At 39.5% G+C, this 23,735-nt stretch overlaps 1 protein-coding gene across 1 annotated transcript in view; it reads right to left on the bottom strand.

Moving 5' to 3' along the window:
- GALNTL6 (polypeptide N-acetylgalactosaminyltransferase like 6) overlaps positions 1-21,501 on the bottom strand; it is a 237,746-nt gene extending 216,245 nt beyond the window's left edge. The window contains exons 1-2 of the mRNA XM_017847605.1: positions 21,320-21,501; positions 17,247-17,430 (exon numbers count right to left, since the gene is read on the bottom strand). Coding sequence (XP_017703094.1) covers positions 17,247-17,430; positions 21,320-21,476 — 341 coding nt within the window. The 5' untranslated portion in view covers positions 21,477-21,501. The remainder of the gene's footprint in view (positions 1-17,246; positions 17,431-21,319) is intronic.
- Between the last annotated feature and the right edge of the window lie 2,234 nt (positions 21,502-23,735).

Raw genomic sequence — 23,735 nt, 5'->3', positions numbered from 1 at the left:
TATTTCATACCTCTCAACTTGGGACCCATTAGGCATCCAGCCTGCATGTTATTCCTCTTGATTCCTTGTGTACATTACCTTTAATTTAGGAGTTAAAGCCTCCTTTGCAAAAACAAAGATTTTGACCTTTTGTCCGTGTTTTCTTTTAAAAACAATTTACCTTTTAACCAGAAGGTGGCAGTATAACACAAACAAAAGTTTGAGTAAACTGCCGTTTTTAATATTTTAGACTCACTTCAGCATCACAAGCAATAGCAGTCCCATTCTGGCCTAGATTTCTACAATAATTCTGAATTTAAAAATAGACTCTTTCTAAAGATTTGATCTATTGGTCATCTTTTTACTATCAGCCATTGGCATACATTTTTTCAAACTGGAAAGTTCGGCCCTGTTTATATCTAAGAATTCCTTTATCCCTGCCATGTCAAACGTATAAAACAAAAGAGAGTTTTTAGGAAAAATTCTCTTTATCTACTTTACTATGTGCATTCATCTTAGTGAATTTTTAGTTGCTACTTTAAATTCACTATATTATGTTAGCTAAGATAAAATTATTTGGGCTATGGTGTGAGCTCAGATGAGAAAAATAGTCTTTCGGTGGAATTTATTTGAATGCACATTCTAGATATATGTATACTTATGAGGATATTGTCTTTCAAAGAATTATTTCAGTCTTCCAGAATTATAATTTATTTTTTAGACTCAGCATTCTTTGTGGAATTAGATTTCCTTTGATTTCGTTTCTCAGACTTTTAAATTATCCTTATCTTCTAGAGAATTTCTCAAATAAAACTGGAAGAAAGCATTCATCAGACCAAGATGAATTTTATGTCTCAGGAGCCAAGAAGTAGTTTGCAGGATGTGCCTAGTTAAACTTTTAGATACCAAGAAGCAAAGGTTAGAAGTGCATCAGAAAGTTAGAAATCTATTACTTAAAGGCTATATCTACTGCATTTTGTTTTCAGAAAAGACAGTGAGTTGCAAAATGTTCAATTATGGTGAATAAATACTTGCAGTTTAGGTTATTCCAATTCATTTGTGTCTAAGCATTTGAAGTTCTTTGGTGTATTTTCTCCTTCTAGAGGCAAGAGGAATCTTCCTACTACAGATCCCATGCCCTGCATCCCCGTTGACTTTCTGGTAAATATTCTACCTTCTTCTTTCACTGTGCTGCTCACACATGGATACCAGATTCCAGAACCTGAAGCAATGAGGTGCTGAAGCATGGGTAGAAAGAAAGATCTAGCACAGAGTATCTCTACCAACACTGACTCTAAACTAATTCCTTCATCCAACAAATAGTAGCTACTATGAGGAAGCACTGTATGACGTTCCAGCCAGGAACAGGCAGACACGCTCTCTGCTAACATCCCTGTGGATCTGAACCCTGACTCTCTTCCTCTCCTGTCTGTGCTTTGCGCTCCTAAGAGTGAATGTAGGTGGATGGCGAATGTCTTGCATGCCTTTGTCCTGTGTTGTAACTCTTCTCTCTCAGGTTGCATCTCATACACATACAGAGGGAAGAGGATGTGAAGGCACGGGAGTACACCAGAGTGATGCTTCCACAAGCCAAAGAATGCATGCAGCTTGGAGAAGCTAAGAGAGGCTTGGAACAGACCCTTCCCTAGTGTTTCAGAAGGAGCATGCATAGCTCTGCCGACACCTTGACTTAGGACTTCTTGCCTTCCAGGACTGTGAGACAAGTTTCACTTACTTCGAGTCTCTCAGTTTGTGGTACTTTGTTATGGAAGCCCTAGGAAAATAGCCCAGATTTTGGTTCCATCTATTTTGCTTTATAGCGTGAGGGATTTCCTTGACTTTCTCCTCCAGACTGCCAGTGTGGACTTTAGCCTGGTTCCTTCTATTATTTGGTCCATCCATTGAATCTTTTCTTTTAGTAATCATATTTGAAATACATGAGGATTGTGCTTGTTCCCTTTCCACACAGAAACTGGTCTAGATTGTGGATGAGGATAATTTGATTTTTTAAAATAAGTATCTTTGTTTCTTTTAGGTTCTGTTGGTTTATTCTGTTTCTTCTCCTTTTTCTTTAATGCTAATTTAACACATGATGGTGATCAGATCATCCATTTGAAGAAAGGACTGGTAGGCTTATAATCTGTGTCTGGGTAGGTGCTGTGGAATACCTTGGTGGAAATGGCCCTTCCCTGACAGCAGGGCTGACTGTGGCCCCTGAGTGAGGGGAGGCATAGAATGACAGGCAGGTTTCCCTCCCTGTGGGATGTGCGGTGCAGGGAAAACAATTGACAAAATAAGGAGGGTTTAATGAAGGTTGGAGCACTTCAGTGCATTTTTTTTTTTTTTTTTTTTTTTTTTTTTTTTTTGAGATGGAGTCTTGGTCTGTTGCCCAGGTTGGAGTGCAGTGATGCAATCTCGGCTCACTGCAACCTCCACCTCTCAGGTTCAAGCAATTCTCCCACCTTAGCCTCCGAAGTAGCTGGGATTACAGGTGCCTGCCACTATGCCTGGCTAATTTTTGTATTTTTAGTAGAGATGGGGTTTCACCATGTTGGCCAGGCTGGTCTCGAATTCCTGACCTCAGGTGATTGGCCTGGCTTGGCCTCCCAAAGTGGTGGGATTACAGGTGCGAGCCACCGTGCCTGGTCCACTGTATTTTCCATTTAAGCAGAACTGCCTTTCCTTTCTTCCTTCAATGTCTAAAGTGCAAGCAGAAGGCTACTTATTTTTTATTCCTTGCTCTACCACTTAAAGAATGCAGTGAAAAAAAAAACTTGTATAGTGAGATAGTATTTTGAAAGAAATTATTATTGATAAAATTTTCTCTTTTCTTGTTGCATTTGGCTTTCCACCCATAGAAGTTCAGGCTTCTGTTGGTTTAGAGGAAGGCAGTGCACCACTAAGAACAGGAAAGTCACTGCTCAGCTTGGCTTTCAAAATAACGTAGTATTGAAGAAACAGAGCTTTCATTTGCAAGAGCAATGATTTGTTGAAAGAGAGAACATGAGGTGTTGGTTCCAACAAATCAAAGTTGGCAGGTTTTGGCCGACTTCTAATGGGTCCTGGTAGGTGGAGTGTGGTAGGAAGACAGAGACTCCAAATCAGTTTTAGGATTCCAGAACAAAGAGGGATTGTCCCCACTTCCTGCCTAGCATTCATGGTTTGTGGATACCTCTAAGTAACATGCTCTATGCCAACATGAGGAAGCTCATTACAACAGAATGAGTGGCGTGGTGTGGTTAGGCAGACAGAGCCTGAGATAGGGCCTCTTGGTTATCCATAACCTGCAAAGGGTGGAATTCTTGCCTGTTGGAGGGAGAGGACCGGATGAGAGTTGAAAGCTAGAGGACCTGCTTTGTGAAGCAGGATGAAGGGACTCATCTCTGAGATTTGGGGCTGAACTAACCAAAGCTAGGGTCCAGTAAGAGCCTGGGCCTCTTGGACTAGTCCTTAGCCAGATCTTAGAACTTAGGTAGAACTGAGTCAGAGGGAGCATGACCCTACCATGCAAGAGAGCAGATGGAGACATGACATCTGTGGGCACTCTGTCCAGTGAGGACAAAACCTCTTTTGAAAGGTCTGCTGCATCCAGTCTGAATCCAGCTGAGGCAAGCTGAGAAAGTTAAAGCATCGGATGACACCTATCCCCATCGTGACTTGCCTCACGATCAAGGTGCTATCCTGAGAGTGGAGGAGAATGGAGGAAAGTTGAGCAGAGCAGTTTGGAAAGGAAAACAATCCTGGCATGGAGTTAGACTTTTGAATTGACTGAGTTTGAATTGGGAATTTACTGAGAATTTGTCCATGAGAGACCAAGTTCTGGATCAGAAGAAATACACATTTAATTGGTGAGATCAGGGGCTCACTGCTGTCCAGTGACCTGAGATTGAGGAAAGAGGGCCGTGCTCTGGTCTTCTTTGGATGTTCCTCTCCCTACAGGATGAGTAGTCTGGAGGCTAAAGGGATGTCCCGTTCTCCACATCCCCACAGGCTGCACACCTTTTGTGAGCTGGGTTTTCGAGACTGCATTATTCCCTGCACAAAGGATTCTGAGCCTGCTTCAAAGGCCTGAGTCATTCCATTATTGATTCTTTTTCCATGGGCTGCTTTCCCGTGGTTTGGAATTTATAACTTTAGGGCTGGGAGTTGGGCAAAGGATGGCTATTTTTGTAGAAGGAATTAGATGTGTGGGCTTCCTTGTCCACCTGCATCGTGTGTGCCCACGGGCTGTGGAGGCACAGAACAAACAGGAAGGGAAGGTGTGGGCTGTGGGTTGCTGTCCTGCCTGTCTGCCAGTGCTGCAAGAGCTGAATGGATGCTAAGGAGCAATTCTACATGCATCCCTACTCTCTGGGTTGTTTTGAAGGTATATTGATCAAGAAAGGAGGACAGAACAGAATCCAGCAGTTTGCTAGCTCAGTTTATAAACTTCCAAATACTTAGCCATATGCCACCTGAGCCTTCATTTGCACTCTTGCCCTGGACCCAAATGTGTTAGGAGCCAGCCTGCTGCTCACGGTGGAAGCAGGACTCTAGGGCTCTGTAAGGCTCAGTTATGGAAATAAAGAAAGTTACATTCATGCCCACTTGAGTTGTAACTGTATGTTTCAAACCTGCTCCATATGCTACAATTACCATCTGAGATGGTTTCTATTACTACAAAAAGTTAAAATGTAAATTCTTTGAGCAGTGTTAAGCAAAGGAAAGAACATTTAGCTAGCCTGTATTCTTCACTAACTTCAAATTGGTGGAATGACTGGGGGATGGATGTGGGGAGGAGGGAAATATGGCCTGATCCCACGCTGGCTTCTGTATGTGCAGATCCCCATTCTCTCAGCCATGCATAGCTTTCCCCTACAATTTCCCTCCTCTTACATGGTATTCAAACCTGGCTTTCTTTTATTTTGTGGCTTGTGATTTAATCATTCTTTCTCTCATGTATACTTTTACCTTATCCACCACTTTACTCAATTTCTCCCTTTGTGTACCACTTCTGGAAGGCCTTGGATGAGTTTTCCCACCAAATCCAGTGCAGGCTGGAAGACCCTAAGCTCCTGCTCTCCTGCCCTGGCTCACCTCAATCCCAGAAGCAGGATCTGGGCTGAGTCTTGGGCTTCCAACCTAGTTCCCACTGATAGAAAAATAGGCTAACATGCTGGAGGAAGACACAGAAATGGCAAACATCTTCGTGTTACCACCAAGCTCCATCAGTGAAGAAGACTGGAGCAGGAAGGTGCCCTCGAGGTCACTTTTGAATCGGAAGCTGCAACCTGGAGTGGCCAACCAGCACGAGGCTTTCCACTGGCGGCCTGGCCTCAACCTTTCCACTGAATTATGCCATATAATCTCCCTCCCTCCCTCCAGCAAGAGTCCATTTTGTCTCATTTTATTGGCACTCCAGGACACAAAACAGACATTATTTCTTTCTCTTAAATGTATTTCCAGGTGGATCTATACCAAGAAATATTAGACAAAGAAAAAAAAAGAAAGAAAGATAACCAAAAAAAAAAAAAAAAAAAAAAAAAAAGGAAAAAAGAATTGTCCCACCAATTTAGCATCATAGCCATTGCTTGATTATTTCATTGAAGGAGGGAGTGATGATCTTGTCAAAACCAGTGCCTCTGTGGATGTAGCCTCACTTTAGATACTTAGCCTAGATCCAGATAAATAATCCAAGCAGCAAACAGTAAAGACTAATGACTTCTGTCACAGATAAGCTCATGAAAGTCTGTTACTTTTCTAGTGTCACTTAACTCTATTTACATCAGGGGAGTGTGTGCGGTACTATTTTATTTTTTAAAAATTTGCTCTGACTTTGTTAGAGGATTGAGATAGGGAATTCTCTCATTTCTGAAGGTTTCTCACCTTAAGCCAATCCCACCTACCTCCACTAGTGATCCTGAACAAAGTCAGCCCCACTGAGAAGATAGCAGCATAGACTCAAAGCCAGATTTTGTTTCTTTTTCACTCCTATTATTCATATGTATCCACTTTCTTAAAAATCATTTGAAGCAATTTACACACACGCAGACACATTCACATACACACATACATAATATAATATATACTCACATATACATATAAATAATATAAATACATAACCTGATATCAATTTATTAGTTATATGTGTGTACACATACACACATACACACACACACACACTATACCATGGAAGTCAGGTTCTGACTGAAAGCCCTGGTGGCCAACTCTGTTCCCTCTCTGTGGCAGAGTAATAGAGTAATTCAGGACTAGAGACTCCTCGCTGACTCCTGGATACAGATTCTAGTTTTCATCATTTCTTTACATATAACTGTGAAGGCTTCAACGGCACGCCACATGTAAGGCTTAGTTTTCTTCGCTAGACTTTAGATCCATACATATTGTTCAGGCTTGTTATGCCCTCCCATTCTAAGACCATAGTCTATATATATAAGTTCTAAGATGACACTGCCATCAAGCCCACTGGCCCTTCCCAGCCCTACTCTCAAGCGTGTAATTTTGGTCAACCCTCTTGAAATCCATTGTTCCCACCAGCTTGGGCTCTAGGTGGTGTCTAGAATCTAGACAGCACAAGATGCTTATAGCATCTCGTTATTTGTTAGAAAAGGACAGAACTGAAGATCAATATCATTACCTGGCCCTCTTGTTAAAGATGTTGTTATCTCCTAGGTTGTGGTTTTAAAAATGATTTTAATTTTCGTTCATGGTGTAAAGGACTTCAGGAAGGCCTTCCAGTTTTTCTAAAATATTTATTTATCATCTTTCTTCCTTCTACATACTGGATAAATGCCTTCTATTGTCTTCTTCATTTCTTCCTTTTCTTCTTTACTTTCTACCACTCCCCTATAAGAATTTATGCTCTATTTAGACTGCTCTGTGGGTGACACCCTATAAATAATTGTGCTCAGTCCTGCCACAACATTTTCTGTAGCTAGCATCCTTTTCTGAAAAGCTGTCATCTCTTTTTCAAATATACACAACCTTGTCTGACCACTTCTTCCAATCTTACTATTTCTTTCATCCATTCAATCAATACTGTTGGGTGTCTTTTATGCACAGGGACTAGGTGCTAGTGACACAGCACTGAGTGAATGGAAGAAAACAGTGCTCCCTGCCCTTATGGAGTTTACATTCTAATATTGATGTTGAAATGATTAGGCAAAAAGAATGACTGAATGGAGGAAAACTGTGCTCCCTTACCTTATGGAGTTTACATTCTAATATTGATGTTGAAATGATTAGAAAAAAAGAAGAGTTTTTGAACTAAGAAGAAAAGCAAAGAGGAGAGCAGAGCTGAAGGTGATATTTTAGCAATGAAGCTTTGGGTGAGAAAATGAAGTGAAATGAAGCTAATATATAGGTCTTTGGCCTATAGCCCTGTCTGCAGGGAGGGAAGAGGAAGATTAGGTGAATGGCAGAACATTTTGTTTAATTCTGCCATGCTCTGGTATCATGTTATTGGGACAGAATCAATATTGCTGAACTTCAGGTGCTGGGAAGGGGGCTGTGACAGTATTTTCACAGGTGCATGGAAGTTTCTCCCTTAGCTAAAGGAAGCAAGATTTCAGTTAAAGAAGACTAGGGAGCCAGAAAGAAGAGAGTGGGGCATTATATCCTAGAGGACAGAATCCATGAAAATGCCCAGCTAAGGAATAAATGAGACGAAGTCAAGTCACATCTTAAGGGTAGGGAAGGGACAGAGCAAATTACCTTCACACATTAGACAGACAGACAGACTCAGGACACCAGTTGGGGAAGCAAAACAAAGTGGATAATAGTTCATATAACAGGTAAATGGACTAAAAAACAAACAAACAAACAAACAAACAAACAAAAACCCTACAAAACACAGTCATCAATCCATTCGTGAACTTCACAGTTCAACACCCAGGGAGCCATTGCTATGTCTTAGGTGGTGCAGTTTTATCTATAACTATTGGGTGGTCCTGGAGTTCTAGGGGTGGTTGGCATGAAGAATTCAAACCCTAGCCTGACTATGGAGGAGCTATCTAACCTGGCAGCAGTGAAGCAAGACCAAGAATGAGATCAGAAGTCCAAAGTTCAAGAGGCGATATTAAAGAAATACAGAGGATAGTTAGAACACAAGTCACTGTAAGATTTGGGTAGAGAAGAGCAGTGCATTCTGGAGTTCCACAGAGACCATGGTCCTGAGTGGCTGGTATGCAAGAGTGAACACCTCTTTCAGGATGGATGAACGGGTCTCATCGTCTTTTAAAATAGTGCACATAACCTACCAGGCTACCTATGATTGAATGGCCCTTGCAGAAGTCTCAGTGAAAAACAAGCAGTTCAAGAGTCCAGATACATGGTCAGGAACCAGAAAGAGGAGGTCTCAAAGCCCAAGCTATCCCAGGAACCCAGACATCTCAAGAGACCAAGACAAACTGAAGAAAAGCAGAGAGGTACAGTAGAATTATTACAGGGATTGTTAATTTAGAAATTAATTTGGTTAATATCTCTCTTTTTTTTTTTTTTGAGATGGAGTCTCGCTCTGTCGCCCAGGCTGGAGTGCAGTGGCCAGATTTCGGCTCACTGCAAGCTCCGCCTCCCAGGTTTACGCCATTCTCCTACCTCAGCCTCCCGAGTAGCTGGGACTACAGGCACCCGCCACCTCGCCCGGCTAGTTTTTTTTTTTGTATTTTTTAGTAGAGACGGGGTTCACCGTGTTAGCCAGGATGGTCTCCATCTCCTGACCTTGTGATCCGCCCATCTCGGCCTCCTAAAGTGCTGGGATTACAGGCTTGAGCCACTGCGCCAGGCCTTGTTAATATCATTTTAACTGTTAAAGGAAGGAGAAAGTCATAGGAACATCCTGTTGAGGTAAAGATCACACCCACAAGCAGAGGGAAGAAAGAAACAGTCATTTCTGATTCTGACAAGGGAAAAGAGATTGTTGCTACCCCTTACAGAGAATTTCTTTGTCAAATGTGATTTCCCTGCAGACTGGGGGCCCAGGGCAGCCAGGGGCCTCCAGAGCCAAGCAATGGGGGAGGGGGCTTCAAAAGGAGAGATGGGTAATTTACAACTTTGCTTTGGAACATCTCTGCCCATGTTATACTATTTTACTTTACATTTAAAAAATCTTCAGTGAGTGTTTATTCTGGGCTTTCAAAGGAGATTGGTTTTATTCAATATTTTGATTAGTTTTTTAAACACTTGAGCCATTTCTACTCCTTTATTCTCACCTTCTGTAGATTAGGACACCATTTAAAAGTTTGACAGTCTTTTCCCTAAACATTTTGTCCTTTTGCGGTTGTCAAATATTGAATTAGATCTTGTTATAAACAGACCAGAAGCTGGCATTGTTGACATTTCCCTTCATTAGTAACTGAAAGCTGACATTTTCAACCTATCAGCTCTAGACTGGTCTAATGATAAGAACACAGTATGGGGAACAAGGCAATCTGTTTCCTTTCCTGCTCTTATTATGAACTCGCTATGAAACATTAATTGACAAAACGACTTCACTTAATGGGTGCCTAAGTTTCTCTTACAAGGAGAGTAAAAGAAAATTATTGATTAACCCTAGGATTCAAAGTCTGAATGAATGAAAGAAGGCATTAACTTGAGTCCTATGAGATTATTGATTAAACCTAAGATTTGAAATCTGAATGAATGAATGAAGGCGTTGATTTGAGTCCTGATTTTGTCCCTTATTCATTATTATAGTGTTTTCATTTCTTTGGTTCTCACTCTATTTGCAAAATTAGAAAACCACAATATCTATTTTAACCTATTCAAAAGGAGTATTACATAGAGTTAATTAGATAATGTAGTGAGTGCTTTACATATGGTGAAGTGCTAAACAGATGTTAGTTTTCATATTACATACCACATAGGTTTCATTAAATAGACTCTTTGGCCAGTTTAATTGAGGGGCTTCTGGAATAATGAGAAGTTCAGGCAAGATCTGTGGTTGTGGTTGTGGAGAGCTGAAGACCTAGTTAACTCTCCTGGAAATTGTCTCTAGACTAAACTGATTAACATAGATTCTAATCTAATCCCTCAAATGTTTGGAACTTCAGTTTTGAAACCTCAATCATAGAGAATTACATGGTTGGAGGTTGAGGTCAAGGAGCACATACTTTGGTAGTTTTATGTATCAATTTGACTTTTTGAGGAGGAGGAAGATTTGTAGCAATTGCATGGAGATCTGCAAAATTTGTGAGAATATTGACTTGAGAAGCAGGGAATGAACAAAGTTCTCCCACTCTACCAAATGGATATTCCAGGCTCTGCAGGTATCCTAACAGGGGCAGGAGAGAATAAAAGGGAGGATGAACAGTATCTAATTAAACTTAGAGGTGAAAGTGGAGAAAACCCCCAAAGTTATCCTTCTAAGCTTATATTCTACATTAAATTCAGTTTTGACCAGTCCCTTTTTCCATAGGAAATCAATTTCATGCTTTACTGATTTTGATTAAATGTAGAATTAATAATATTGGGTGAAAACCTATGTGGAAAGAGTTTTGTGTAAAACAGATTATCTTTATTTTCAAATTCTGAGTAGGCTCATGTACCCCTAACCCTCAATGAAATTTACCCAAGGGGGATGCTAAAATTTTGAAGGTAAATTAGTGCCATCAACAAGGTTCTGATAAAAGCTAATAGTTTATTCTAGGCATCAAGTAAGTTGATCCTCAATCTGTTGTTATCTCCTTTGTGTTAATAAGGTGAAGCTTCTATGTCCACCAAGGAGAAAGAGCCCCTCTTCCTCCAGATTAGTCAACCCAAACCTGGGTCTTCAGCATTATGAACAGAGGCTCGATCTTAGCCTTACTTACACTCTCCACTGGGCACCCTGGTGCAGGCACAAGTCTATCTGTAGGAGGCAGACCTGGAGTGATTTTGTTTGGCCCAGTGTCCTGAATGTGTTTTGAAATAAGACTTTCTGTAAGGATTGGTAAAGGTTAGTGATGTTTTGACTTTAACGACATTCACTTATCAGCTGCATTGTCGTGTTTTAGGGAAGAAGTAATTGTACTCTCTGAAGGTTTTTTCCCTATTTGAGTATGATTATTCCTTAACCACTAGAGAATGTGTCTTCTCTAAGTAGAATGGGAGGGGAAAATCTCCATGGAATCGTGGGAATTCTTACTCTGCGTTCTTACTCCTATTTGCTGTGTAGACTTGGGAAAACTGCTTCACCTCTATGAGCCTGAATCATCTCATTTGTAAAAATTACATGTTTCTTAGGCTTGAAATAAGGATTCAATGGGTTAAGAAGATATGCAAATTTCCTAGCAAAGTGCCTGACCCATAGTAGTAGACATTTAACAACTGTTAATTTCCCCTTCATCAACATGTGTGAAAGAAAGAACAGCATGGAATGATGAGTCAGCAGCCCCAGATTCTAGTAGTAGCTGTTAAATTTGCTAGTGGTGATACTGGATAAGTCATTTAGACTGTATAGCTTAGGTTTCCTCGTTTGTAAACAATGAGAAGTTGAATTGTCTCTAAGGTTTCTTCTAGCTTGATGAATTTATGATTATTTGTACTTTTCTTCTGATTTTATTCTAAGCCTAAATTTAGCAGAAAGTTATATTTGTTACCTAAGAACCACTGACTTTCACACGGTGTTGGCATTAGCACTTTCTCACATTCTTATACAAGAAAGAGAGTCTGCAAATTCTGCACGGTGTCCCTTGGAAGAACAAAGGGAGGTACTATCAGTAAATCTATAGAAAGCATTCCACTTTCATGTGACAGTGATACAACTCTCTGTAGCAGAGAGGTAGAATTTTCTCCATTTTAGCGTGGGCTATGCCTCACACTTCTGGATTGCAGAACCAGCTCACAAGGATCTCACCTTTGGCCTATGTCAGAGGATCTTTCATGTCTGAAGTGCCTACCTTGAGGTCTTTGGCAATGGGTCACAGCTATTGCTCTCCGTGCCTAGGGACATTTGTAGGCTAGATATTGGCCCTGGATGAGGAATTACTGAATTCAGACTGATATGTCTATGGAACATAGTGGTTTCTGAGAGAATAGAATGGATAATTGTGGCTGGGTGTGGTGGCTCATGCCTGTAATCCCAACACTTGGGAGGCTAAGGTGGGCAGATCATGAGGTCAGGGGTTCGAGACCAGCCTGACCAACATGGTGAAACCCCATCTCTACTAAAAATCCAAAAATTAGCCAGGCATGGTGGTGTGCGCCTGTAATCCCAGCTACTCAGGAGGCTGAGGCAGGAGAACCTCTTGAACCTGGGAGGCAGAGGTTGCAGTGAGATGAGATCATGCCATTGCACTCCAGCCTGGGCAACAGAGTGAGATTTTTGTCTCCAAAAAAAAAAAAAAAAAAAAAAAAAAAAAAAAAAAAAAAGGATGATTGTAGCCTGTGAATGTTTTCCCCATTGCTGTGTGTATATATTTATTATATTTATTTTAAACATTTTAGAAATTGGTGGTATAAATAGATGGAAAATAGAGAATGTCAGTTCTCTAATAAGTCTAGGCAAGAATTCCATCGATGGTGATTAAAACTCTTAGTTCTAGAAGTCTTTAAGGAATTGTGAAGATCTATCTGAGGAAGACTGGCAGTGCAAAGATAATTTTCCCACAATCACAAAGACAGAATAGAGGTGGATTCCGAAAAATATAATCAACTTGCAAAATTGAATGAACTGCTGACTCGATTCTTTGTATTTAGCAAAAGGAAGCATGATATCTAGGAACCTGCATACATTCTCTAGAAATTAACTTGATTTTTACAGTTGACAGAGTCATGTATTAGGGTCTGGATACCTGATATACTGGATGGACTATTTCATGCTGCCCTTGGAGACAAGTTGGAGAAACGTTAGTAGTATTGCAGCAGTGAAGTGAACTTACATATATTGATGTGTTACATCAATGAGTGTGAACTTTTACAAGATTCTAGTAGACTTGGAAAACATGGTGATAGAACTGAAAATATGTAGCCTGGAAAAGAAAAATGTTTTGTTGTTTTCCCTCTTGAGTAGTATGGGCATGGCAACTGTTCTCAAATATTTCTAATAGCTCTGTCATTAAAGACCAATTCAATATTCCTTGTATCTCGAGTAGGACAATTTGGGATCAGAAAGGCAGAATTTCTTCATGCAAGGGAAAACATGTCTGTCAATAAGTCTAATAGAAAGGATATCTTTTGAGGGAGGAAATTTACTTTAAAGATGAGTTACTGCAGAGGTTGGATGCCTGTCTTGGACATTGTCTAGTGGTTGCTCACATTGAAGGGAATTTGGACAAGATAATTTCTTCGGGCCCACTCTAAACTTTTAGAAAGGAAACAAACATCTTTCTCTTTGTCATCATGGCTGAAGGAGCATATTATGTTTTGTTACATAGAAAAGTCTTTCATTTTAAGTGCCCTGATTCAAGATGGACCAGTAATGAGAAAACCATCTAAAAGCCATGAATAACAAGAATTTTCTCAAGGCATTACCTCATGATAAAAGCCATCAGAAAGAGGGAGCATTCTGGTTTCTTCCTTAATAAATAACCCCAAATATTTAATTTAAAAAATTAAATTAAAATTTATTTTAATTTAATTTTGTTGTGTTTTTGTGTTTGAGACAGGCTAGAATGCAGTGGTGCGATCATGGCTCACTGTGGCCTCAACCTCTTAGGCTTAGGTGTTCTGTGCACCTCAGCCTCCCAAGTAGCTGGGACTATAGTCATGTAAAATTGAATAAACTGCCCCACTAATTTTTTTTTTTTTTTTTTCATAGAGACAAGGTTTTGCTATGTTGCCCAGGCTTGTCTCAAACTCCTGGGCTCAAGCAATCTGTCCGCCTTGGTCTCCCGAAGTGCTGGGATTACAGGTGAGAGCAACTGCTCCTGGCCCCAAAATATTTCTCTCTCTCTCTTTTTTTTGGAGATGGAGTCTGGCTCTGTTGCCCAGGCTCAAGTACAGTGGCACAATCTCTGCTCACTGCAACCTCCACCTCCCAAGTTCAAGTGATTCTCCTGCCTCAGCCTCCCAAGTAGCTGGGACTACAGGCACCCACCACCATGCCCAGCTAATTGTTGTATTTTTAGTAAAGGCAAGGTTTCACTGTATTGGCCAGGCTGGTCTTGAACTCCTGATCTCAAATGATCCATCCACCTCAGCCTCCCAAAGTGCTGGGATTGCAGGCGCAAGTCACCATGCCCAGCCAAAATATTTCTTAAATGTATCCAGTCCAATAGGAATTATGACCACTATATAATAATTTGAATCATGAATGTTGCTTTTTCTCTTACATTCTAGTAGCAGTTTGTTGAAAAACAGGATCCCTTTGTAAATATCAGTAAATATTTTCTTAATGCTCAAAGTTATCCATGAGTTTTCCTTTTCTTTTCTAGTCAGATTGTTGAAGGTCTTGATTCCTAGTTTAGAAAGTTGGTAGATGTTGACCTCTTTCATTGTGTAGTCTACGTGAAGAAATACAGTTTATCTGACATCAGGTTCATATATGCCTTATAACTGAAGTTGAATATTTGAGAAATGACATTTATACCTACCCACTAGTATAACCCTCTAAAATTTTCAATTGAATTCAATCCAATTCATTAATAATTAAATACTGTTAATGCCCCACTACTTTCACAGAATTTTCAGCTTGAAAAACACTGCTCTAATCAATAGTCATTGAAAATTCAAGTAATGGCAGAATAAATGAGATAATTCAAATCTTGTCACATAAGACATTTGATAAACTTGCTGAAGAAAGATAAATTTTGAATCCTTATTGTATGAAAAGTCCTGGGGTTTGCGATACGTTTGCACATTCTTCCTTGTTTCCCTTCTTCCCAGCTTTTCAGCCTCCTCTCCCTATCTTCCCACAGAAAACCACACTCTTTGGCAGCAGCCTCTTGAAACGTGAAAGACTATAAGAAAGATGTATAGATAGACTGCCTTCATTCTGTGCACCTTAAAGCTTTGCAGCTAGAGAAGCAAGTTTTAGCCTAAAGCTTGTCTGTTTATGAGCACATTCAGGTGACTGCCGTGATAATGAAATTGCCGATACACTGCTCAGAGCTGCTTGGGTAACCATTCTTTTATTATCAGGACGGCAAACATGGTTTATAAGATCAAAGTGGACACCTCCTGCAAGTTACATTTATTACAGGAGGCTAAAGTGTCCACATTCCTAGGAATCAATAAGACTTAAGGCAGAAAGATAGTAATATGCAATAGATGAATGCAATTTTTGACAGTTCAACAACCACCTAAGTAGGTGACAGAAACAAGAGGTAACCTAGTTCTGAAAGTTACCAATTCTGCCAGCTCTGTGGTTAAGCAAGGTGCTTGATATTGCAATAGCCATAGTCAGAGTCAGCCTGACAAAAATTTTGACTGTCAATACAGGCACTGAGAATGCTTTTATAATTGTCTCCACTGCAGAGTCCTCTGATAGCATTTTGATCCCACTGTTTCAGGAAGCAGGACCCCTACTTGCTATCACAGTGCAAATAAAGTAAAGGTCATTATAACCAGTCACTATCACGGCATTTGGGAAGCCAGCCTGGGTGAGTTCCAGCCCATAAAACATGGTACTTTCGCATTGTAGTGGCCGAACTGTGGCTCTTCTGCTGTGGGCCGGCATCTAATAACAGTTCTACCATGGTTAAGGCCTTTTGTACTCCTCTCCACACGCATGTTTTAGAAATTTTTTACATTTAAAACATTTTAAATTTATTTTCTTTTCTCATCTATATTTTAAACTGACATATAAAAGTTGTATATATTTATGATGTACAACGTGATGTTTTGAAATATGTACACATTGTGGAATGGCTAAATCAAGCTAATTAACATATGCATCACCTCACACCCTTGTCACTCGTCCCACCTTAAGCCCCTCTCTGTCAAGATTTTCAGATGGTTACCTTCAGAGAAGTCTGAAGAGCATCTGAGCTAAGCCCAGTTCAAATGCTTATTAGAAACACTTTTGCTTAGATTACTAAAAAGCTTTTCTAGTAGTTTTGAATATCTGTGAAATTTTGGCCAAAGCATTTGAGGAAGTAATAAAGGTCCTTTATTATTTCTTTTCAAAAACTCTCCAGTAAGTGGAGAGTCAAAAGAGGCTGAACTCCAGAAGCTCTGGATATTTAATGAGAGCTCTTTATTTTACGAAAGAAACGACTTCTCTAGCGTGGTATCAAGCTAACGTCTTCTGAAATTCCCTTTGCTTCCCCAGGAGTTCATTTTTCTAAAGACTAGAAGTGTAGGAAACATTTTCCTGATAATTGTGAAATGTTATTGTAATTTAAACTGTTAGTGTCAGAGAAGCGGTTTTTGTACTCAGTAGCTTCTTTACTGCAAACTTTTACAGCCCATATTATTGATGAAAAGACAATAATATTTAATGCATTTTAAATGGACTCAGAGTGTGCAAAGCTTGATCCCAGACATTTTTATTTCTCTTGTACTAAGAAAAACCTATATAATAGTTTTAAAATAACAACTTTAGTGATGTCAAAGCGTGCAGTATGAGGAATAGATATATAGTATACCTCGGGTTATCTCTGGGCTAACTGTTGGAAAAAGTTTACCATTTACTATGAATGGTCTTGATAGTCTGTCAAACGAAACTATACATATTTTTTTCTTTTTCTTTAAATTTTTACTTCTCATGTCCACACTGAAAAAACAGGATGTCGTTTGGTAGAAATTAATCATTAGATCATTGCTGTACCTTCTTCTCTGTACAGTATGTACTTAAATTAGGGGCAGGATTATCAAAGATAATTGACTCTGGATATATCACTTTGACTGAATTCTCCATGTTTCAGTTGTGGGAACACCTGCTTAGGAGCACACTTCCATTATAGGTAAACAATTTCCAACAGGGTGTAGAAAGTAGGCTTAAACACTGGTTCGTATTTTATATCAATTTCTAATAAAAGAAAAACAAAATAGTTGTTTTCAGTAATCCTTTAGGGAAAAGTCCAAGGAACTGAGACACCTGAAAATAAGAAAGCGTCTAAGAAGGGAACATGCCTTCCTTCTATGTGTATTTTCTGTTTATGCATTTTTGTGGTTCTTTCATCTGTACAGTTTCATGCTTAGCAAAGTTTAAGAAGGGGTGATCCATGAATTCAGCACAGCTTGTAATTTTCTACAGAGTGTAGGTCTGACCTTTCTCTGATGTTTTGCATATTGTTACCAACTGTTTTATTCCATTTTGTTAGAGATAATTGTCTTCTTGAGCCCAGGTTTAACACTGCAATGAGTTACCTGCCCTCACTCCCTTGGCCCCTCCCTTGGCTGCTACTCACTCAAAAGGGTCGCTGGGATCTGCCCTCTGGAGCTCTGGAGGGATGGGGATTCTTTTGTAGTACATTTCCCAGTCGAAGGCTCCTCGCATGGCATCCCCAGCTTGTGCCTCATACCCAAAGTGATTGTGGTCAATGACATCGATCATGGGACACACGATGGTTTTGTGGTTTAGTGCAATTTGGTCTGAAAAATGAAAGCACAAAATAGGAAATGACATGCCTGCCTAGGTCATCTATCATTTTTCAGCAAAGAGAAGCCTGTAGTCCCCTACTAATGCGTAACCTTGTAGCCTTGGCTCCCTGTCGTCCTTAGAGCACTTTTCGGGAATCTCTGAATTCTGAACTTAACGTGATGGGACAGCGATTAGGTCCAATTAGAGTTGTTGTATTTTCCTTTAAGAAAGTTATGTCCCAGAGAGACTTGCAGAAGTCCATTTAGCTCTCCCTCTGTCACATTTTTGCTCTGACCTGTCCCCAATCTGTCATTTTATCGTGCATCCAACATGCGCAGAGTACAAACAGTACTTGTGTTCTTTCAAGCATACTGCTGGAGGCTGCTGAGAAAATACTGGCCTGCTTTCCGGAGGTTCCAAAATGTAAATATTTAACTTCATGGATCTTGTGGCATCTAATCTCATATCAATGATGGTGGCTGCTCTCCTATAAATGCTGACAGATCATACATAGAATTCTTTGCTCTCAGGTGTGCCAGAGATTTTTCCAAGTCCTATTTTGCCGCTGTTCATGGAGCTAAACTCTGTTGATCAAAGCTATACATTTTCTTCCCTCATCATATTTGAAAAAGTATTATGTGATATTTATACTACTGCGATTACTTCTGCTACTCTTAAATTCTTGAGTAACTACCAAGTGATTTATTCTCATGCTATTCCTAATACTCTCAGCAACCCTGTAGGGTAACTATTATTGTTATCCCCAATTTATGTGTGAGGAAGGTAAGATTAGAGAAATTAAATAACTTGTCAAGGGTTATGCAGTTTTTGAGAGCAATAAACAAGATGCAACCTCTGTTTAACAATCCAGTTTCAAACCTGACCTTTCGATTGTTCGATTGTTCTCATGGTAGCAGAGAGGTGATTTGTTTTTTCAGTTCCAGCACCTTCCTTTCCTATGTGGCTATGGTTATTGTAATGACTTAACAGGTAGCACAGGGCATTGGCATTTGCATCCTTTGTTTTAGCAAGAATACGGTAACTTTCTTTCCAAGAATGTAAATTTAGTTAATATTTATTGTAACAGACCAGTGCTGTCTAATAGGCAGACCTTCTTGTTATTCGGAAGACCTTTAGATGTGACAATAAACAAGTAAAAAACAGATATCATTTAGCACAGTTAGGAAGTTTGGTGATTTCCATATCATATTTTGTTTCCCCAGAGATTGTGGAGTAAATGTAATTTGTTTTGGGGATAAAGTTCTTGCAGTAAGGAAACTGTCTGTTTGCTTCAGAAGTTTGTTTCTCTTAAGCATAGGATAAAAAGCATAAGGTTTTACTGGTTGTAATAATAAGCAGTTTTATTCTGATGACACTGATGAAACAGGGATGGAAACCACAGAATTTTGTGAACACTTTCCCTTCTAGGTCTATATGCCTTTCCATCCATCCGTCCATCCATCCATCCATCCATCCATCCATCCATCCATCCATCCATTTATCCATCCAGTCATTCTTTTCATATTTCAACAATTATTTATTGATTTGAAACTATGTGCTAGTCACTTTTTCTAGGTTCTGGGGATACCATGATGAATAACATCACAAACAATTCTGTCTTTAGGAATGAAGCAAAGACAATTAATGAACATAATAAATAGCTAAATTATATAGTGTTTTAAAAGGTGATAAATGAGATGGGAAAAAAATAAAACAGAGGAAGGGGAATGCAGGATACTGGAGTGTGGAAAGGGTTACGATTTTAGAGCATGGTCCTGGTAAGCCACAGAGAGCCAGAGGTGGGCTTAGTCTTACTTTAGTTTAATTAGCAGATGAAGAGACCCCCCCCCCCTCCCAGCACCATTTCTAGTTAATCTCCACCAAGGGATGGCTAAGCATTTGTTTTTTTTTTTTTTTTTTACCAGGGCAAGCCTTATAATGGGTTGAGATGTCTTTGACAGAGGAGACCGTCGTTGCTGGGTCCAGAATATTTTTTATCTCATCCCTGCAGGTATTTTAGCATTAAAGTTTTGGTGACTTTCTTCAATCAAATTCATAATCAGGTTGATTTATAAGTTCCTTGACCATCAAGGAGTCCCAAGGTGACCCAAAGAGAATGTGTCTGTTAAAGTAACTGTCAACTTTTCCTTCAAATTTCCTTTTCACTCTTATCCAGCTGTACTAGCTTAGGTTGAAAGCAGCATGACTAATTTTTCATCCAAGGCTTGTTCCTACATTTCAATTTCCAGGGATCAAACAAACAGACTTAATGGGAAATTGAAATTCAGGTATAATCCCAAGGTGAAAAATGAGCCAAGAAACTGTGTGGCTCTGCCTGTTTTTTCATTTTGGATGATGTGTCAAGACACTGATAGAGGAAAATAAAAAAAGATAGTGATCCTGAACTTGAATCATTTCTTATCCATCAGGACTACAGGAAATGAAATACTTTAATGAGAAATGTGGGTTGTGGGTTTCTCTTACTCTTTTTTTTTCTGTCTTCTTCTTTTTAGTTAGATTCATAGTGAACAATCAGACACTCAATAATTGGCATTTAGGGATTTGCTTTGATTCATAAATAAATTAGGCCTTTTGCTGACTTCCTTGAGTATTCAACATCATATAGGTCAAATTCTGTTTGAGGGAATCTCACTGTTGCTGATGAAGCTCTAAATTGCTGTGTCCTTGGACAAGGTACTTTTAATTAAAGGCTCAGAGGAGTCTCTGACTGCAGGGGCACCGAAACGTTCTGGTGGATTAGGATAGCTGGGCAGTCATCTGTGCAGGGGTACGTGACTGGGCAATGTGGTGGGGGGTGTTGGGTGCTGGTTGTTTCCTGTTTTAAATCCTATACAATTTCAATTGATTTTTCCCCCAACATCTTTTACTAATGGAGATTTGCTGGTTCTTGCTGAAAACCTACACAGTAGTCAATAGCAAACTGTTCTTTCTGAGACAGCTATTGTGAAGGCAGTTGCTAGTGCCTTTAGTTCCAAGGCCAGGGATATTTTTACAATAAAAGTTGATTTAGCAAAGTCAGAAAGGAGAACACTATGTGTGCACCGAGAACTTTTTAGAAGGAGGGTTTTTTTTTCCAAACTGACTATTTCTTATCTACAACTGGACTTTATATTTTACTTCGTTTTAAAACAAAAGTAATGAAGCTTGAACTGAACCACACGTATGTTTTCTACCTTAAATTACTTTCAGTTCTTTTGTGTATCTAACAGTTCAAGTGTGTTATGACATAATCTTGTTTCCCTCAGTTTAGCCATATTGTGAGCATTTAAGACATAGCACCTGGACAGCTGCGCTGTGTTTGAAGGAATCTATGTAAATACAGGGAACTGTATATTTAGGGATATAGGATGGTGCCAGAAGTGGAAAGAATAACAGAAAAGAAACGGCATTATAAATCCTAGAAAATGTCAAGGTGCTTACACTTTAACTGTATTCTGGGGATGAATATTTTTCTTTCCTCTTTTCTTAACAATCCTGTACTACTTGTTCAGTGTGTGTGTGTGTGTGTGTGTATTTTAATCTTGCTGTAGTTACAGGACTATAAAAGAGTTTTGGGATACATTTTTCTTTTAGTGTTCACCCAGTGACTTTGACAACACTAAAGGAGGATATCTAAGATAAATGAAACCTTTTTAAAACTGTAAGTTAGATTGAAGTTGGTATTATTTAAAATGCCAATTTTATGGCATTACGTAGAATACTGCCTGAAACAGTTACCTAGAAAACTGTTTGCAGCAGTGGTAAATATAAAATTCAAGGCTTCTACTGGAAAACTTGTAGAAGGGACCTCTAGCATTTGTTGATTGCAAACTAAATAGAAGCAAACCGCTCACTCCCCCTGAGGCATCCCAGGATGGTGCCGTAGCAACCTGTACTCACTGAGGAGTGGGGGCAGCCAGTTCACATTGACCTCGCAGTGGGAGTCCAGGAACGTTAGGACTTCTCCTCTGGCCATAGATGCCCCCAGGAGACGGGTCCTAATGAGTCCTTCTCTTTTCTTGGTGCGAACAATCCTCACTTTGGAAAATCGGGCCATGTATTCTTCCAATTTATCCTTCAGGTGTTCTAGGAAGGAAGTAGAAAATGCATAGAAAAAACGCCAAACATTAGTTGCAGCTGAATTATTCATGGTTGTTTGTGCATAGAGAGTATGTGACTGATGAATCTTGGGGTAACATTCTCCTCTCCTCGTCTAGATGGGAGATACTAATAAGGTTTTCGGATCCTACAGTTTTCCAAAATGCTTTTTAAACTGCAAATATTGCCCTTTTTTGAACACAAAAGTCACTGACATGCCAGAGGTCTGTTACGCAGTTACTGCTGGTTGACAGCCACAGCGTGTAATCCTAGCCCACACTCCAAAGACGGGCTTCTGCCCTCTGGTCCCTGCTGGGTAAAGTCAGATGAAAATCCTGGAAATGGGCTCTTTCCAACAAAAGAGTTCTTTATAGCAAGGCTTTGCCCAGTATTTTGTGTATTGAAAATAATGCATGTAAAACAACAGGAAAGAAAAATATCTGTCATATCAAGAAGAACCAGATTTTTTCCCCCACAAGTTAATAGCAAACTAGTAAGCAAGTTTAGCATCTTGCTTCTGATTTAAATTGGAAAGATGACTGACTACAGATGAAATACTATACAGTCGTTTGGAACTTACCTATTAAAGATTTGGAAATATTTCTTAGCGATTTAAATTTGGAAATGTTTCTTGCCTAATTAAAAACAAATAGTGGAAACAAAATCAAATCGGATAATTTATTCACAGAATAAAATATTTCCTACTGTCTGTGACAAAATGCATGAAGCTCTCAGTTCTTATTATGTCAGATAAGAGCATTTGCTGCCTTTCCGGGGTCATGTACTTATATACTTTATATCCTCTGCTTTCATTCTGCTGTATCTAAGACATTATGAGGGTTTTATTGGAATCTCTGACAGGTATAGTCTAATATTCATTGAAGTAGAATCTTAGTATGCTGTATGCTCTGTATTTTTCACTTTTCAAATGTTCTTTGCATGTCTGTAATCAATATTACGAAGTCTCTTTGCATGATATGTAGCAATAGGGATTCATGTAGGATTTGTGATTCCTTCCTGCTATCCAATGTAACAGATGTCAGAATTACTCTGTATTAGAGTTTTTCTGTGCATAGAGGTTCATTCTCATTTCTTATTAACTAGTATAGTTTTATAAAATCTTAATTTCCTTTTTTATTGACTGTTCTATGTTTCACAAATGGGTCAATGAAAACAATATTTGGCTTTCTAATTTTCACTGTAAAAGAATACAGATGGGGCCAGGCATGGTGGCTCATACCTGTAATCCCAGAACTTTGGGAGGCAGAGGTGGGAGGATTACCTGATGTCAGGAGTTCAAGACCAGCCTGACCAACATGGAAAACCCAGTCTTTACTAAAAATTCAAAAATTAGCCGGGCATGGTGGTGGGCACCTGTAATCCCAAATATTTGGGAGACTGAGGCAGGAGAATTGCCTGAACCCAGGAGGCAGAGGTTTCAGTAAGCTGAGATTGTACCGCTGCTCTCCAGCCTGGGCAACAGAGTGAGACTGTGTCTCAAAAAAACAAAAACAAAAACAAACAAACAAACAAACAAATACAGATGGAATTTTCCATGAGAGTGTTTTGGCTCAAAATGTGTTCCCCTCTATTTTGTTCTTCATGTAAGTAACAGGGATATGAAGATCAGACTATGAAAAACAAACTCTTTTTCCAGGGTTGGAATTGGAGTAGGCCTGGGAGGGAGGTCTACAATGGTGATACATATGAGTAGGTCATGCAAACTCTTGAAGCCTGAATAGCCTCACCTATAAGACGTAAAGGATTTAGGGGATTGTTTTTTCCTTCTAGAATGTGGTGGACAGTCAAGCTTTGAATTAGGCTTCAGTGAGACTGGTCAGTGTTCATTCAACAAACATTTGTGTATTAAGTCAATAATCGAAGACTAGTAAGTCACTTGTGTGTATGAATAAAACAGCATTTTATCTGAAGAAATGCCTTTGAATGCTGAGCACGAATGACAAAAGTTTAGAATTTTCTTTTCCTGGTGAGATTTTGATAATTCATCATCTTGTATCTCTTGCAAATTAAAGGAAGAAGTTTTGGCAAGCCACAGACTAAAAAATATGAGTATTTAAACAGTATTGTGGTCTCTCAACTAAGAGGCAAGTTCTACTGTGTGCCTCTTTGCTCCTGCCCCTCTGCTTAGTGCTCTCTAACACAATGGTTTCCCTTCTCCACTGTGTGCAAGCTGCAAAGAAAGACTCTATGGGCTATA

Source organism: Rhinopithecus bieti, unplaced genomic scaffold (genome assembly GCF_001698545.2).
Source record: "Rhinopithecus bieti isolate Rb0 unplaced genomic scaffold, ASM169854v2 scaffold_29254, whole genome shotgun sequence".
Classification (NCBI taxonomy): domain Eukaryota; kingdom Metazoa; phylum Chordata; class Mammalia; order Primates; family Cercopithecidae; genus Rhinopithecus; species Rhinopithecus bieti.
Note: the sequence above shows the minus strand (reverse complement) of the source record. Positions and strands in the feature narration are given on the sequence as shown.